Source organism: Abrus precatorius, unplaced genomic scaffold (genome assembly GCF_003935025.1).
Source record: "Abrus precatorius isolate BTA unplaced genomic scaffold, Abrus_2018 Scaffold6, whole genome shotgun sequence".
Lineage (NCBI taxonomy): Eukaryota > Viridiplantae > Streptophyta > Magnoliopsida > Fabales > Fabaceae > Abrus > Abrus precatorius.
The window spans coordinates 9808233-9826960 of record NW_020874406.1 but is presented as its reverse complement, the minus strand read 5'-3'; the positions used below and the strand labels follow the sequence as shown (position 1 = coordinate 9826960).

At 36.7% G+C, this 18728-nt stretch overlaps 1 protein-coding gene and 1 non-coding gene across 2 annotated transcripts; both read left to right on the top strand.

Annotated features, from left to right (window-relative positions):
• Positions 1 to 7591: 7591 nt before the first annotated feature.
• On the top strand, positions 7592 to 9163 carry LOC113869963 (CENP-B homolog protein 2-like). Its single transcript, XM_027506534.1, has one exon. It carries the CDS (start codon positions 7598 to 7600, stop codon positions 9161 to 9163), a length of 1566 nt encoding a protein of 521 aa, XP_027362335.1. The 5' UTR covers positions 7592 to 7597.
• Positions 9164 to 15484: 6321 nt separating this feature from the next.
• On the top strand, positions 15485 to 15591 carry LOC113870598. The gene has a single exon (XR_003505619.1). It is a non-coding gene; the product is annotated as a small nucleolar RNA R71 (small nucleolar RNA).
• The last annotated feature ends 3137 nt before the right edge of the window (positions 15592 to 18728 follow it).

Sequence of the window (18728 nt, the reverse complement as noted above, 5' to 3'; positions counted from 1 at the left end):
AATTTCTAAGGTTGCGTAATCTTGGGGAAAAGAGTTGGAGCCCATGTAAATTGCTTAATTTGTATGGGATGTTAAGGTTAATTCTTGCTTTTTGAGTTACCCTAATTTAGAGGAAGAGGAAAAGTATTGAATCTTGAGAGGGATAGGGATAGAATTACATGAACAAACTAAGGATTGTACATTTCATTGATTGGATTCATTAATTTCATCACTTGCCTTTACATTAAAATTGGAATTACACAAAACCCCCTTACTTTAATTGCTTTTACAGTAAATGTTTACAACATGTTCAATATATGTTACAAACCAAAGTCATTGGAGACAACCTAGGCTTGCATCCTAGACTACATAATTTTTTTTTGCATATTTTGATGAAGGTTGACGACAAATCTTTTTGCAAATGATAGAAAATTTTTGCTCATCACTCCAGAGTGTCTACTATGGATCCAAAATAAGCACGCACAACACTTCTTCAAAATGGGTCTTTGTAGTTGTTACTATAGGTTCATAGTGATCACTTTAGTCTGCCCTTCTGGATTTAGTTGTTGTAGTGTTCACTATGGGATTTAAAGTGATCACTTTCATATCAAACTTTCTCAAATGCTGAAAATCCATGTCTAGAAATTCCTGCACAATTATTCAAATGATCAAAATTGCAAATTATATCTATGTAAATTAATGTAAATTAACCAAGAATTAAGAAACCTATGATATTTGACCAAAATGATGTTTTTATGTTATTTACACTTCCTAAATTTACTTTTTCTATTAAGAAACATCAAAATGACAAGTAAAACTCCAATAAAATGTGGATTCATCACAACCCCAAACTTAAACTTTTGCTTGTCCTCAAGCAAACCAAAACTCAAGAAAGTTACTTGTAAGAGGGTTGGATTTATCCAAAAATTTTCTTTCAAAATTTTCATTCCAAGATTAGACTCTAATTGACACTTCCAATGTTTCCAAAATCATGGATTCATTCAACAAAGAATTCATGCCCAAATCAATTTTTTTCAAGCAAAGTCCCACTAAACTGAAACAAAAATCTAGCAAGGTTTCATGCAATCCACACAGTGCAAAGAAATTATCTAGCTCACAGGATGGTGTTTCACTCTTCGCTCAGCAATGTTTCAGGCTAAGTGTTTTCCCTCAATTCCTGCATTTTGCCTCACCCTACCATATGCTTGCCTGTATTCTCAATCTCCTTTGCCTAGATACAATGAACCACCTATCAAGAGGACTTTGTTGGTCATAAATGTATTAAGTTAGGTTCAATTTTAATAAAGGGGGGTCAAAACCTCAAGTGGTTTTGAAGAGAAGGAAATTCCTTTGAGTGAGTGAGTACAACAACTAAGAGTGGAATGCATTAAATGATGCAGTAAGTGAGATTCAAGCACTCTTTCACCAAATCCATATTTTTCATCTACTTTGCCTTATGTGGAGAATCCTTTTTTTCTATCAAAATGACTTACTGTATTTTTCTTTTTCTTTTTCTTTTTCTTTTTCATTCATTCATCATCAATTTTTTATGGACTTTGACAATCATTCTCTTCAAATTCAAGCAAATTTTTTTTTGACATGTAATATGCTCACCACCCCAAACTTAAGAGTTTGCTTGTCCTCAAGCAATTACAATCATAGTCAGCACCCCAAACTTAGTTTCTTGCATTCACTCTTGATGCAACTCAAAAGAAATACCTTTCTTAAGGTAAGAAGATAATTTTCCCGACTATGTTTGGCAAAAAAAAAAATGCAGAAGAAGGAAAATTAGGTGCAAGGGTGTTCTAGGATGGGTGGGTGGGTGTGTGCAAAGAAGGCCTCAATCATCTAGATGAAAAATTGCACAATGCATATTCAATTAAGAAACAAGGCAAGTTCTAGAGGATAGATGCAAAAATACATGTTATAATGCACACAAAAAAGAAATATAAGGCCCAATTCTCTACCAAGGCAAAGGTGGTAATTAGTTAACAACATGTGAGTACAGTGCACCTTACAAGAAAATATGTGCAGTATGGTAGGAATGATAATTATTCAAAAACAGGGAATGATCATAAGTTGAATGAGAAGTGCAATCAAAATATAACTATGGAATTACAAAACTCGACTAGATGAAAAGAAAAGTAAGGAAAATATTTTTGTATTTTCATTTAGTACTGTGCAAGGAATATAGACTAAGAATATGAAACAAAGGCAAATAGATCACCCCCCTTTTATAGAAAGTAGATTCACAACTCAGAGGTCAAATTCATGCTCCTCTTGATGGGACTGAGGGCATTTTTTGTACAAATATACACAGAATTCAGTATAGGGAGCAAATATGAAACCAAAAAATGGAATAGATATATATAAGTGATGATGTCTTAAATTGTTCAGAGTAAGAGTGATAATACGAAAGTAAAGCAGTAAAAATGGAAGCAGTAATGTGCGATAATTACAAGGAAATGGTGGTTAACAATAAATACAGGAAAATAGAAGAAAGTAAGTGAAAAGTGCGTGCGGTGAAAAAGAAACTAAGGCTAAATAGCATCTTTATCAGAGCCAGAAAGGGAAGAGTCATCATCATTATCATCATCTTCTGCTGCTGCTTGGAGGTCTTCATCTGAGGAACTAGAGCTGCTTTGATATGCTTCAGCTCTGGCAGGGGCAGTGAGAGGAAAGGGTGGAAGGTCACTCTGGACTACTGCTCGTAGGTAGGGGGCACTGAAGGTGGGGGCATCATAAAGCTGCGTGGTAGTCATCCCCAACTTCTTCCCTATGTTCAGCAGCATTGTGTCCATCAGTGTCATGAGGGCCTTCTGTCCAGCATGAATGGAGTCCTGCCTCAGAGCAAGCTATTTCATTTGCTCCTTCATCCATATTAGAGTGTCCCTCTTGTAGTCAGCTGGTAGGGATAGTCCTAGGTCAGTAGTCTTTTTGGGTTTAAAGAAGTCATTCACCATGGCTGCAGAAATAGGAGGGGCTGCTCTGATTTTCTGCAAATAGTCCCAAAAATCTACCCCAGCATCTTTGCATAGCATAGTGATGATGGATGGAAAACCCATGGAATCTCTGCTCCTGCTCAGGATGTCCATAATGGCACTGTTGATTACCTCACCAACATAGATGGGCATGCCTGTCAGAATTGCATAAATCAGCTCTGCTCTCTTCACTGCTAATGTAGAGGAGTGGAGGACTGGCATCAAAGAGCTGAGAATGAAGACACTCCAGACTTTTGTTGCAGGAATGAGGTGCCTTGTGGTCAAGTTCTTGGGCTGCATCTTGCAGTCAAATTCCCAATTCTCACCCTCCTTGCAGACGGTTTCAAGGATAGGCTTGTAGTCCTTGTCCTCCTAAATGCTAAAAGTGGTGAAGTCCAGTTGGCCATCTAATTTATGCACAACTGGGATGTTCAGAACTCTCTGGATGTTGGAGGGGGTGAAGTTGGCCAATTTTTCCCTTACCATGCCGTGTCTGGGAGGGAGAGTGTCGCTTTTAACCCTCATGGCATTAGCAAAGAACTCTTGGATGATTTCCTTCCACCCATTACCGGCACATGTTGTGAAAAGGTCCCATCCTCTCCTTTGAATCTCCTCTTGAAATTGGGGATAGGCGCCTTCTTGAATTTCAAAATTGCAGGTCCTGCACCAATTTCCTTCTCAGAATGTTTGTTTTGAAGTATTCCTCATGCTCCAATGATCGAAACCTGGGGTCATGGTTAGGTGGGGGTGCAGAGGAAGATGCACCAGCTGTTTTGGCTCTCTTGGACCTTGGAGTGTTCTTCTTTGGTGTGTTGGCCATGATTGCTGGATGGGAACCTTAGTTTGAAAGTAACTACTATGAAATGAAGTGGGCACCTTTGATATGTCTCTGTATATATGAAATTCCTATGGTTTCGGCATGAATCAAATTCAAGATTTAAAACTGTCCACTATAAAAAGAATGAAGAATATGTAATAAAATCATGTCTAATTCATCACAATTCACAGTTCAATCATAAAAATGCTTATTGAATATAAAGAACAACAAAAATTCTTAATTAACTTGTGAGTTGCCTCTCACTTAGCGCTTCTTTAACGTCATTAGCTTGACATATGAAATGAATTGTGCAGGCCAAGGGTTGGAATGGAGGTTGGTGCATGGTGATTGCAGGTCAATCTCCTGAACTTATTCCAAGGTAGCTGAGTTTTGCAAGAATGGCGTCAAGCAGTGTCCATTCACCATAAAGCTTTTGCTAGTGGAGTCACTTATGATCTCTACTGCACCATGGGAAAATACCTTTATAATAGTGAAGGGTCCAAGCCACCTTGATTTGAGCTTTCCAGGCATGAATTTAAGACTAGAATTGAATAAGAGAACCTTTTGACCAATGTAGAACTCTTTGCTTGAAATCTTCTTGTCATGGTATTGTTTAGTCTTTTCCTTGTAAATTCTGGAGTTCTCATAGGCCTCAAGATGTAGCTCTTCCAACTCTTGCAGTTGTAATTTCCTTTGTTCTCCAGCTGAGTCATAATGGATGTTGCAAGTCTTTACTGCCCAGTAGGCCTTGTGTTCCACCTCAACTGGCAGATGGCAGGCTTTTCCATAGACCACCCTGTATGGTGACATTCCCAAGGGTGCCTTAAATGTTGTTCTATGTGCCCACAAGGCATCATCAAGCCTGCAACTCTAGTATTTTCTATGGGGCTGCACTACTGTCTCAAGTATTTTCTTGATTTTCCTATTAGAGAGCTCAGCCTGCCTATTTGTCTGTGAGTGGTAGGCAGTGGAAACATTGTGTACAACTCTATATTTCTTCAACAAGACTTTCATAGTCCTATTGCAGAAGTGACTTCCTTGATCATTAATGATGGCTCTAGGAATTCCAAACCTGCAAAATAAGTTGCTACGAACAAACTCTGCAGCAACTCTAGCATCATTAGTTCTGCTGGATTTAGCTTCCACCCATTTTGAGACATAATCAACAGCAAGAAGTATATAAAAAAAACCAAAAGAGGAGGGGAATGGCCCCATAAAATCAATACCCTAGACATCAAAGATGTCACAATATAGGATGGGCTGTTGGGGCATCTCTTGTCTCCACGTAATTACTCCTCTCGCTCTTTGGCATCGCTCACAGGTGGAATATGCTTGCCATGAGTCCTTAAAAATTGATGGCCAGTACAGTCCCGGATCCAGCACCTTTCTTGCTGTCCTCTGAGGTCCTTGATGACCTCTTACAACTGAGGCGTGACAAAACTGTAGTATGGATGGGATTTCTTCATTAGGCACACACTTTTTGATGACTTAGTCACTATAGAATTTCCATAAATAAGGGTCATCCCAAACATAATGTTTGACATCACTCATTATCCTATCTTTTTTAGCTTTTGGTGCACCTGCTCGAAAGGCTCCTGCAACAAGAAAGTTAATAATATCAGCATACCAGGGTGCTTGTGAGGCATACAACTCCAAGAGTTGTGCATTAGAAAAATCATCTAAAATTGGAATAGGGTCAAGAACTCCCTCTATCTTGCTCAGGTGGTCGGCTACCAAATTTTGAGTTCCACTTCTATCCTTGATCTCCAAATCAAATTCTTGTAGTAAGAGCATCCATCTTATGAGCCTGAGCTTGGAATCTGTCTTTTTCAGCAAATACTTCAAGGTAGAATGATCAGTAAAAACCACAACTTTTGACCCTAACAGATATAATCTAAACTTATTCAGTGCAAAGACTATGGCCAACAATTCTTTTTCAATTGTGGTGTAATTACATTGTGCTGGATCCAAAGTTCTAGAAGCATAATAAATGATGTGAGGAAACTTACCAACCTGCTGTGTTAAGGCGGTCCCTATTGCAAAATTGGATGCATCACACATTAATTCAAATGGCTTGGTCCAATCTAGAGGTTGGATGATGGGTGTGGTGGTCAGGGTTTCCTTAAGCATATTAAATGTTGCCTTGCATTTTTCATCAAAATTGAATTCAGCCTCCTTTTGCAAAAGCTTGGACAGGGGAATGGCAATTTTGGAGAAGTTCTTAATGAATCTCCTGTAAAACCCTCCCTGGCCAAGAAAAACACGAACTCTCGAATGCAAGAGGGGTAAGGCAATTGTGCAATAACATCTAGTTTTGTAGGATCTACTTCAATTCCCTTTTCAGATATGATATGGCTTAACACTAAACCTTGCTCTACCATGAAATGGCATTTTTCAAAATTTAGTACAAGGTTAGTATCAATGCATCTTTTCAAAACTTTTTCCAAATTGCTTAAACATGCAGAGAAAGATGGGCCATATACGGTAAAATCATCCATAAAAACTTCTATGCAATGCTCCACTAAATCAGAAAAAATGCTTAACATACATCTTTGAAATGTTCTTGGAGCACTACATAAGCCAAAGGGCATTCTTCTATAGGCAAAACTGCCAAAAGGACATGTAAAAGTGGTTTTTTCCTGGTCTTCAGGTGCTATGTAAATTTGAAAATAACTAGAAAAACCATCATGAAAACAATAATGAGACTTACCAGCCAACCTTTCCAACATCTGATTAATGAAAGGCAATGGGAAATGATCCTTTCGGGTCACTTGGTTAAGCCTCCTGTAGTCTATGCGGACTCTCCAACTATTCTGGACTCTGGTGGGTATCAACTCATCTTTTTCATTCTTCACCACAGTGAGTCCAAATTTCTTTGGGACCACTTGGACCAGACTGACCCAAGTGCTATCTGATATAGGGTAGATAATCCCAGCTTGTAGTAACTTGGTGACCTCCTTCTTCACCACGTCTAGAACAACGAGATTTACCCTCCTCTGAGGCTGCCTCACTGGCTTAGCACCCTCCTCCAATAATATTCTATACATGCAAAGAGAGGGGCTGATTCCAGGAATATCAGCAAGGGTCCAGCCTATAGCTTTCTTGTGCCTCTTAATCACTTCTAAGAGTTTCTCCTCTTGTTCAACATTCAGCTTAGTGGAGATTATCACTGAAAGCTTCTCATTTGCCTCTAGATAGGCATATTTCAGATATTCTGGCAATGGTTTAAGGTTGCTCCACAGAAGGAAGTGGTCTAGCACTTTTAGTAGAAGAAATCTCTGCAACATTTAAATCAAAGGGGTTAGATTCAATTGTATTTGCTGAACTAAAAATATCACATTCTTCCCCTATCAATTTTTCAATCTCTTCAATATTAGAAGTTGCATAATTCACATTTAAAAAGTCAGAAATACAAGAGTCACACATAGAAGAATTATTACAATATTCACAAATGGGAGTACAGTAGAAACTCTTTAAATTAATAATGTCAGGACCGGAGAAATTTATTAATTTAGAGAGTTATTAATTTATCGATAAATTAATAATTATTAATTTAAAGAGTTTTTAAGTAATTATACTGTACATACCAAACAAAAAGGCAAATTAATCTATGCCTCTTAGAATTACGTTGCAGCGAACCTTGGGACTCAACATACAGTAAATTAGTAACTACACTACATATGCATTGGAAATCAATAATGACTTTTGAAGTACAGTAAATGTAAACAAGAGGAACAAATGTGTTCAATGTATTCTTAAGCAAGTTTGACATATATAAATTACATGAATGTGTTAGAGTATTCAAACCATATCTCACAAGATGGCTTCTCATCTAAAAGGTGTTGCAAAATCAACTATGTCAGATCAAATACGTAAGGAGTTGTGTGAGTATAAGAGAGATAATCCTGCAAGCACACAAAAAGACTTGCAGAGATGGCTTGAGGGAAAATTTCAGTTGAAAGTTAGTCAAGGAACAATATCAAACACAGTTAAGCGGTCAGATGACTATCTCTCTGCTAAAATAGAAAAGGGAAGAGCAGAGATCAAAAGACATAAACCAGCAAAATATCCTGACATGGAGAAGGTTGTTTATGAGTGGTTTCTCCAGCATCAAGAACGTGTGAATATCACAGGAGAATTAATTTTGCAGAAGGCAAGAGATACAATGAAACTCGTGTACCCTCATGATGATTCAAATTTTAACTTCTCTATAGGATGGCTTGGGAAATTCAAGCACCGACATGACATAAAGTCATTTCGTCGTTTTGGCGAGAGTGGGTCTGTTGATATACAAGACATGGAGCAGAAATTGGTATCGATTCGCGAGAAAATTGATCAGTTCCCTATGAAAGATGTTTTCAATATGAATGAAACTGGGTTGTTTTATAGGCTACAAGCTGATCATTCACTGGCAACAAAACAACTTGAAGGAAGAAAACAAGATAAAGAAAGGCTGACGGTAGTTATTTGTTGCAGTGAAGATGGCTTTGAAAAAATCCCTCTATGGATTATTGGGAAATATGCAAAGCCTCGTTGCTTCAAGAATGTCAACATGAATAGCTTGAATTGTCAGTATCGAGCTAACAAAAAAGCATGGATGACTAGTGTGCTTTTTGATGAATATGTTCGTTCATTTGACCAAATGATGCATGGTAGAAGAGTTCTACTTGTGGTGGATAATTGTCCAGCACATCCAAGAAATATTGAAGGGCTAAGAAACGTTGAGTTGTTCTTCTTGCCACCCAACATGACATCAAAGATTCAACCTTGCGATGCTGAGATAATAAGAGCTTTCAAGATGCATTACCGTAGAAGGTTTTACCGCAAAATATTGGAAGGTTATGAGGTGGGACAATCTGATCCAGGGAAGATAAATGTTCTTGATGCTATCAATTTGGCAATCCCAGCTTGGACGATAGATGTTCGAAAAGAAACAATAGAGAATTACTTCCGACACTGTAAAATTCGTTCAGATAGTGACGTTGCAAGAAATTTGGATGAATCTACTTTTGATGAAGAAACTCAAGACCTCGAGACTATGATCAATCAATGTGGCTATCGTAATAAGATGGATATCGACAATCTAATAAACTACCTAGGTGAAAATGAAGTATGTTCGGAGGTTCAGAGTTTAGAAGATATTGTGGGTACTATCATTGAGAACAATGCAGAGGATGACGACGAAGATGATACAGTGTCTTTGGAGCCTGTTACACGAAAGGAAGCACTTATGACGTTGAACACTCTTCACAACTTTATGATACAATACAAAAATACAACACCTGAGCTATTGGATGCAATAAGAAAAGTTAGAGATGAGCTCCAAATAGACTTGAACTTTAAAGGAAAACAGACAACTATTGAATCATATTTCAATATAGTGTAATATTTTTTTTTTCAGTTTCTATGAATTATTAATTTATGATTTTCTTGGGACCGAAAATTATAAAGGGATCTCCCGAAAAATTATTATCTTATTATTTTATCGAGTTTTTCAACTTTTTATATTGGCCCAAGTCGGGACCGGATAAATTTATTATTTTAGAGAGTTTATTAATTTATCGAGTATTAATTTAAAGAGTTTCTACTGTATCTATACATTCAATAAAATCAAAAGAAAAATATATTTCTAAAAATTCAGAAAATTGTTCTTTTATCAAATCATCAAATAAATCAATTTGGAAGACAAAATGTTCTTCAGATGGGTGCTTCATAGCATCAAATATGTTGAAGCGCACAATGCTGTCCCCAAACTCCATAGTGAGTGTCCCACCGTGCACATCAATTTTCGTTCTTACGATTTTCAAGAACGGTCTTTCTAGGATAATTGGTGCAACACCCTTCATTGACTCTCCCTCTTGCATGTCTAAAATGTAAAAAAGTCAGCTGGGAAGATGAGATCATTCACTCTGACTAGTACATCCTCAACAATCCCAGTTGGGTTTGTTATGATTCTATTGGCTAACTGAATAACTACACTTGTAGGCTGTAGAGGGCCAAGAGACAGTAAAGTAAAAATGGACAATTGCATGACATTTATAGATGCTCCTAAATCTAGCATGGCATTCTCAATCCTATTATTACCAATAATGCATGGGATAGTGAATGTTCTGGGGTCCTTACATTTTTCAGGCATTATAGACTTTTGTTTTTCAAAGAGAGCATAAACATTCCTACCCATATTTACCTTCTCATTACCCTTAAGATGCCTCATATGAGTACACAAATCTTTCAAGAACTTGGCATACTTGGGTATTTGCTTGACTGCATCTAGTAGAGGTATGTTCACCTCTACCTTCCTGAAGTTCTTAAAAGTCTCTTTCTCAGCCTCTTCAATCTTTTTGCTTGGCTGGATAACTCTCTGAGGGAATGGTAGAGGAATTGGCGTTTCAACATTTTCTGCCACCTTTGGTTAGGCAGGTGTAAGTTTGAGTTATTCTTGGGTCATTTCCTCTCCATTTTGACCAACTGTAGCTGGAGTACAACTTGAGTCTTCCTTCTCCTTGGGCATTATGGGCTCTTGCATCACTTTGCCAGATCTCAGGGTGATTGCACTGACATTTTTAAGATTCATAACAATTTGTGCAGGGAGGTTCCCTGAGCCTTGAGATTGCATCTGGTTTAGATAGGAAGCTAATTGTCCTATTTGATTCTCTAAAGTTTTGATACTAGCCTCGGTTCTCTGCTGGAAAGTGATGTTGTTCATGGTCAATTGCTTCATGAGCTCCTCCAATGATGGTTCATTTTTCTGGGATGCACTTGGTTGTGAAGAAGATGGTTGGTGATGGTACTAGGCTTGTTGTGGTTGATGTTGGGATTGATGGGATCTATTTGGGCCAGCATGATGTGCTTGATATTGAGTGCCTTGCTACTGGTTGTGCTGTTGAGAATTGATCCCTCATATCAAATTTGGATGGTTCCTCTAGCCTGGGTTGTATCTATTGGAAGATAGATCCCAATTAGGTTGTTGCTGCGAATTTGGAAAAAGAAAATTATTAGTGTAAATGTTTGCAACATAAGCCTGGGGATTACCTTCTAGAGTGTCAGACTCTTGTAGTGTGGGGCAGCTATCAGTGTAATGGTCTGTAGCTGAGCAAATCCCACACAACATGGCTGGAACGGATGGTGGAGGAGGTGAAGATGCAGCAGCACTCTTTTGCATAGAAGCCAATTGCTTCACCATTGATGCTAATTCATCATTAGTGGATTCAGCAACTTGTACTTCACTCACATTTCTAGTAACACAATAATTTTGCCTTGTTGCAAATTGTTGGGAGTTGGCATCCATGTTCTCAATGAAGTTGCGGGTTGAAACCGGAGTTTTGTCGAGCAACGCCCCTCCACTTGCAGCGTCTATCATGCTTTAGTCTATAGGGTGCAGTCCCTCATAAAAATATTGTATCAACAATTGATCACTAATTTGGTGATGGGGGCAGCTATCACATAGTCTCTTGAATCTTTTCCAATATTCATAAAGGGTTTCTCTTTCAAGCTGCCTTATCCCACAGATTTCCTTTCTTATGGATGCAGCTCTTGATGCTGGAAAAAATTTCTCTAGAAAAAGTTTCTTCAAGTTATCCTAACTAGCAATAGATCCTAGAGGAAGATAGTAGAGCCAATCCTTGGCTGCATCCATCAGAGAGAACAGGAAGGCCTTTAATTTGACATGATCCTCAGGCACATCTTGTGGCCTCATGGTTGAACAAACAATGTGGAACTCCTTGAGGTGTTTGTGCGGATCCTCACCTGCAAGGCCATGAAATCTTGGCAACAAGTGTATTATTCCAGTCTTTAGTACAAAAGGAGCATCAATGTCAGGATACTGTATGCATAAAGTTTGATATGTTACATCTGGTGCAGCCAGTTCCTTTAATGTTCTTTCATTCTCAGCCATTTTTCAATTTCAGATTCTAATGAATGAGGTGATGAATAGATAGATGAAGGAGATGAAGGTTCCTGAAAATGTTCAAAATTACGTCTATGCAATCTAATGCTACTATGAAATGTCCTATCAATCTCTAGGTCAAGTGGATACAAGTCTCCAGGATTCGATCTGGTGATGCACTAGAAACTATTATGAATAATGAAAAGAAGTAAACTAAATGAGACAGCAAAAATGCAGAAAAATTCAGATGACAATTATGCAGAAAATTTGTGTCTATATGCAGTAAAATAAAGCATTAACACTAAACAGCAAAAACAGAAAGAAGTTGCAAACTATGGCAAGAAAAACGTAACACATACTCACAAATTTTGTAGAATTATGCAGCAAAAACAGGGCAAAATGCAGAAAAATTAAAAATAGAACACTAAAATAGAGTAACTAACAAGTTCAATGTAAAATTAATACCAAAGTCCCTGGCAACGGCGCCAATTTGATGAACAAAAACTTTCTCGTTTGCAAAAAGATTTGTCGTCAACCTTCATCAAAATATGCAGAAAAATTTATGTAGTCTAGGATGCAAGCCTAGGTTGTCTCCAATGACTTTGGTTTGTAACATACATTGAACATGTTGTAAACATTTACTATAAAAGCAATTAAGACAAGGGAGTTTTGTGTGATTCCAATTTTAATGTAAAGGCAAGTGATGAAATTAATGAGTCCAATCAATGAAATGTGCAATCCTTAGTTTGTTCATGTAATTCTATCCCTATCCCTCTCAAGATTCAATACTTTTTCTCTTTCTCTAAATTAGGGTAACTCAAAAAGCAAGAATTAACCTTAAAGTCCCATACGAATTAAGCAATTTACATGGGCTCTAACTCTTTTCCCTAAGATTATGCAACCTTAGAAATTAACTTAGGATTAAGCAAACCAAGTTAAGAATTTCATTAAAACAAATTAGGGTTAATTAAGCAATGTCCCCCTCATTCAACCATTAATTCAATTCAAAGAGTTGGGAAATATAAATTCATGAAGGAAAGGGAATTATATTGACATTCATACCCAGGAATTCAAGAATCTATGAATTCACTAAGGATTACAAGAAAGTTTAGCCCTCCATAAGGATGGGTCTTACAAATTTAAGATGAAAATAAAGGGAATTCAATATAATTAATGCAAGAATTAAAGGAAAATGAAGAGAAATTATAAATCAAACCCTAAGATTGGCCTTGGTTGTCACCCAGGGTCCTAAGCTCTACAAAATGCTCCCAAAGTGGCAAAAGAAATCTAAAGTTATGAAAAAGCTCTGTACCCTAATTTCTCAAATTCTATTTATAGTGCAGAAATTTTCACCTATAGTAACTACTATGGTTTCATAGTGATAACGCGCAGCGCTCCATAGTAGTTACTATCGCTCCATAGTGGCCACGCGCAAGTCCTATAATTTGGGCTTCTCTGGAGTTATCACTTTGGTGTCATAGTGATAACACGCAGTGCTCCATAGGAGTTACTCTCGCCCTATAGTAGTCACACGCAAGTCTTGTGCTTTTGGCCTCTCTGGAGTCTTCACTTTGGTATCAAAGTGATAACTTTGGCTGCTCCAGAGTGTCTACTATGGATCCAAAGTAAGCACGCGCAACCCTTATTCAAAATGGGTCTCTGCAGTTGTTACTATGGGTTCATAGTGATCACTTTAGTCTGCCATTCTGGATTTAGCTTGCTGTAGTATTCACTATGGGATCCAAAGTGATCACTTTCATATCAAACTTTCTCAAATGCTGAAAATCCATGAAAAAAGTCTAGAAATTCCTGTACAATTATTCAAATGATCAAAATTGCAAATTATATCTATGTAAATCAATATAAATTAACCAAGAATTAAGAAACCTATAATATTTGACCAAAATGATGTTTTTATGTTATTTACACTTCCTAAATTTACTTTTTCTATTAAGAAACATCAAAATGACAAGTAAAAATCCAATAAAATGTGAATTCATCACAACTATTATTTTCTTTAACAATGAAATTTCATCAGCATTATCAATAAAATGAGGGAAGGTAATAGAATCTGGAATATCAACCCTCATACAAGTAACATCATCCTTGGCCTTATACAAATAACATCATCATTGGGATGTTTGAGTGCCTCAAATACATTAAAAATAACCTTCTTATCATGCACTCTCAACATAAGCTCTCCCTTATGAACATCAATTAAAGGTCTCCCTGTGGCTAAGAATGGTCTGCCCAAAATTAAAGGAATGTCAGCATCCACTTCCATGTCCAAAATTACAAAATCTGCAGGGAAAATAAATTTGTCAATCTTAACTAGCAAATCCTCTATAACACTATAAGGATATGTGTAAGATTTGTCCGCAAGTTGTAAAGTTATGCTAGTAAGCTTGACTTCCTCTATTCCAAGTCTCTTCATGATAGCAAAAGGCATGAGATTAATGCTAGCCCCAAGATTACATAAAGTTTTCCCCACGGTACAATTTCCAATGGAACATGGAATACTAAAAGAACCTGGATCCTTTAATTTTTAAGGAGCTTCCTTTGCAAAATAGCACTGCATTCTTCAATCAAAGGGACCGTTTTATCATTCTTAAGCTTTCTTGTCTTAGATAACAGCTTCTTCATGAATTTAGCATAGGAGTCATTTGCTCAAGTGCTTCAACAAAAGGAATATTTATTTGAAGTTTCTTGAAGACATCTAGAAACCTCTCAAATTATTTTTCTTGTTTTGGATTGGACATTCTTTGAGGGTAAGGCAGTCTCTTGTATTTCTCCTCATTAATAGGCTGATTAGCTTCCTCAAGTATTTGCCTCTTTGTCTTCCTTACAACCCTTGGAGAACTCTCTTTTTCTAAATTTTCTATTTTTAGCAAGGTAAAATTTCCTTCATCCAGGTCAGATTTTAACTTCTCCTCTGCAACAAAATTATTTTCTCTCTTTTCGGCAGGTTTAGGAATCCATACAACAGCTCCACTCCTAGTCATTACAGCTTGACATTGTTCTTTTGGATTAACAACTGTATTGCTAGGAAATCTCCCCTCTTCTCTGCTGGATAATTGTTTAGCCAGCTATCCAATTTGAGTTTCAAGCTTTTTCATAGAAGATTCTTGATTCTTAAAGCTTGTTTGGGTCACTTTCATAAATTGCAGCATGGTTTCCTCCATCTCATTCAACCTTTCAGTCATAGGCTTGGAGAATTTTTTATTCCTTTGAGGTTGAGTGGTTGGATTCCCTTGAAAATAGAATTGTTGTGCTACTGGACCTGCACTAGAAAAAGGTAAAGCAAAATTAGAATTCTTTATAGTAGAATATTGAGTGTTCTAATTAGAGTATTGCTGATATCTGCTATTAGGATACTGAAAACCAGGTGGGAATGAAGGTTGTTGTCTTTGAAAATTTCCCATATAATTAATTTTCTTTTGAGGTTCATTTGTAAGTGCATCACATGCACCATTAACATGATTTCCTCCACAAAAATCACAACTAAGTTATATATTATGAATTGGAGCAACTTGTAAATTGCATATTTGTTGAGTTAGTGCAACAATTTGCTCTGAGAACACTTGGTTTTGAAGCTGGTTTTGTGCAAGAAAAGTCTCAAGAATTTTTGCTTCATATCCTCTACTCCTTGTAGAGTGTCTAGAATTAGAATTTTGATACATAGATGAAGCCATCATCTCTATAATCCATTGAGCTTCTTCCAATGATTTGGTATTCAACGATCCTCCTGCAGCTGCATCAATCATAGTTCTAGCGGCTGGACTCATTCCATTATAGAAAGTTTCTAGCTGTATCTATTTTGGTATGCAATGATGTGGACATTTCCTCAATAATTCTTTATATCTTTCCCAAGATTCATATAAAGATTCCCCTTCTTGCTGCACAAATGATGTGATCTCACCTCTCAATTTAGCAGCTTTAGATGGTGGAAAATACTTGGTAAAGAATTTATTGACAAGGTCTGCCCAAGTGGTGATGCTTCCTTGTGAAACAATCTCAATCTAATGAAAATGGAAACAATCTCAATCTAATTGCATCCTCGCTAACTCTATTCATCCTTATTGTGTCACAAAGCTGCAAAAAGTTAGAGATATGTAAGTTAGGGTCATCCGAAATTGAACCAGAAAATTGATCTTGCTGAACTAAATGAAGTAAAGCTGGTTTTATTTCAAAATGGTTGGCTTGTATGGTAGGTTTGACTATAGATGAGTTGTATCCATGCATGTTAGGCACTGCATAATTCCCTAAAGTTCTCATCATGTTCTGTTGAGCCATTATTTTCTCTTGAGGTGTTGGTGGTGTAGGAGAAGGAATTTGAAGTTCTTCCGATTTAGGAGTAGAAGGTATAGATTCCAATTCTTACTCTTTGCTTGCTGAATTTCCTGCTCTTAATTCGTTTCTCAGCCTCCTCAATGTTCTGTCTATGCCTAGATCAAACACAAGAGCAATCTTGTTTTTATTTTTCCCATGCATATCACACTAAGAAAAATTGAACACAGCAGAAATACTAAAAAAAATGATGAAAATACAGAACAACATAGTGCAGAAAATTTACTAGCTGAATATTCTATGAAGAATTAAGAAAGAAACATAACATCTAAACATATAACTACACAAAATACAATGGTACAAAATTTATACAAAACTTGACAACAAAGGTGTACAGGAAAACTAGCAGAAAATGTAATACGAAATTCAATTGATAAAAATAGAATTTTCAAAATGAAAATAGAGAACAAACAGCTCAATTTAGTTGTCTCCTTGCTACTAATGATATTGAAAATAAAGATCCCCAGCAACGGCGCCAAAAACTTGTTACGTAAATTCAGAGGGATACTAACTAGCAAGTGCACTAGGTAGTTGTAGCAAGTAATAAAATTTGGAAATCAATATGAGCCCTAAGTATCGTCCACAAGGATCTTATTTTCAATTACCAGTTCACAAATTTAACAATAAGTTGAGAAAAATAATTCATTTGGAAGGTTTGTAACATGTAAAAGTAAGAAATAAGAACAATAAAAGGTAATAAACAGAGTACAAATTTTGTATTAAGAATGCTATATGGAAAATAGTTAGGAATCACTTCACCAAATTTTTAATTGCAATATAATCATGTTCTGAACTCTTGAGAATTTTAATTGATTGATAATCAATTTCACTTCCTTAACTAAAGGACAATTCCTTTCTTCATTGATCCTAATACCTAATTAAACCTCCCTAATTTCTTAAGTGAAATTTAATCAAATACTACATTAAGTTCTGGAAATTATAGGATTGCTAGATCATGATACTTATTCCTAAGATCTCAATAATCTAGACATATGATTCAGATCTGAGAAATAAACTCAATTTCCATGGATGAAGACCCCTCTAAATTCAATTGAATGAAGGATTAGTTCACAACTGCATTAAGAATAGAATCATATACTCAATTCAATTAAAATCTCAAGATCCAAATCCACAATTACATCACAACATCAAATCTGGATCCATAGATCCCTAACCAAAAAGGTTTAGAACAACATTACAATGGAAGAAAGAGAAGTAAGAGAAAAAGAAGACAAGAAGCAGAAGAACATTTTTCAAGACCCAATCTTCACACTGATTCCTCTAGTAATGAAGCTTGAAAGTCGCTCCTAATCTCTCTCTCTGACTTCCCTTGGAAGTTAAAACAGTTACTAAGTGAAAAATAATAAAAATGAACTGAAGTCCCCTTTTCTAAACCTTTAACTTCTATTTATAATGTTTTCCTGCCTTTTTTCCTTTCCACACATTAATCTCTGAGAATTATAACATAAAAAGTTTTCTAGAAGCTTCTATAATTGAATTAGGAACTCAAATCGTCCAAAGTTAACACTTAGAAATGATATTTAAAATTCTATTACTTTTATGTAGACACTTTAAATGGTTGAAGTGTCTACACGCAAATGTTCTACATGGAAAAAGCCTCACGCGTAGCTACTCTTAGCGCTTGGAGTGGCTACGCGCTTACTGCGTAGCTACTTTGAACACTTAAAGTGGCTACGCGCACTGTGCATAAGTGAATTGGCCTTAGGCGTAGCTACTCTAAACGCTTAGAGTTGCTACTCTCTTAGTCTTCTTGAATTTTCTTTTTTAAAGTGTTAACTCTATGTACTCAGAGTAGTTACGCCCTACATATAACACTTGATTCTTCATTTTTTAAGCTCAATTCCTCTACTTTCTTCACTTCAATCTTCAACTCAAATTCTCAGCTCACGCTTCTGCACAAGGATTAAATCATTTTAAGTCAAATTGTTCATAATTGGAGTAAAACTATTTACACAATTATGAATATTGATGCAATTTTTATGATATTTCCAAGTTTACTTAGCACTTTACTACTTATTTATTAACAAAACTATACTAAAAATTATGGTAAAATGTAGATTTATCAATCACTCTGTTCTCATCAATATGGAACTCTAAGTCTTTCCCTTCACCCTTTTGCCTCATCATGTCTTGTAGGAAGACATCTCCTTACTGAGGATCTCGGACGTACACTAAAAAGTCATTATGAATTGTCGTTGTTCCGAGATATGGACTCCCCGATCTCACCCCCACGGCCAAGTTCATGTCCAGAAATTCCTCAATTAACTCCATTTCCTTTACCATCATTGCTACTACATGCAATGACTTCCTGCTCAATGCATCAGCCAACACATTTGCCTTACCAGGGTGGTAAGACAATTTGAAATCGTAATCCTTGAGAAATTCCATCTACCTTCTCTGCCACATGTTTAGCTCCTTTTGATCAAACAGGTATTGCAACCTTTTGTAATCATTGAACACCTCGAACCTTGCCCCATAGAGATAGTGCCTCAACACCTTAAGGGCAAAAACCACCGCGGCTAACTCCAAATCATGAGTCGGATAGTTGACTTCATGTAGGTGTAATTGCCTTGAGATATAGGCAACCACTCACCCGTCTTGCATCAAAATGCATCCAAATCCATGCCCAGACGCATCACAGTGTACATCAAATTTCTGCTCTGGGTCGAGCAGAACTAACACAGGTGCTGAGGTCAAC

Bases quoted from the DNA above. Each gene is read 5' to 3' on its own strand.
- LOC113869963 (XM_027506534.1), top strand. From the start codon at position 7,598: ATGGCTTCTCATCTAAAAGGTGTTGCAAAATCAACTATGTCAGATCAA.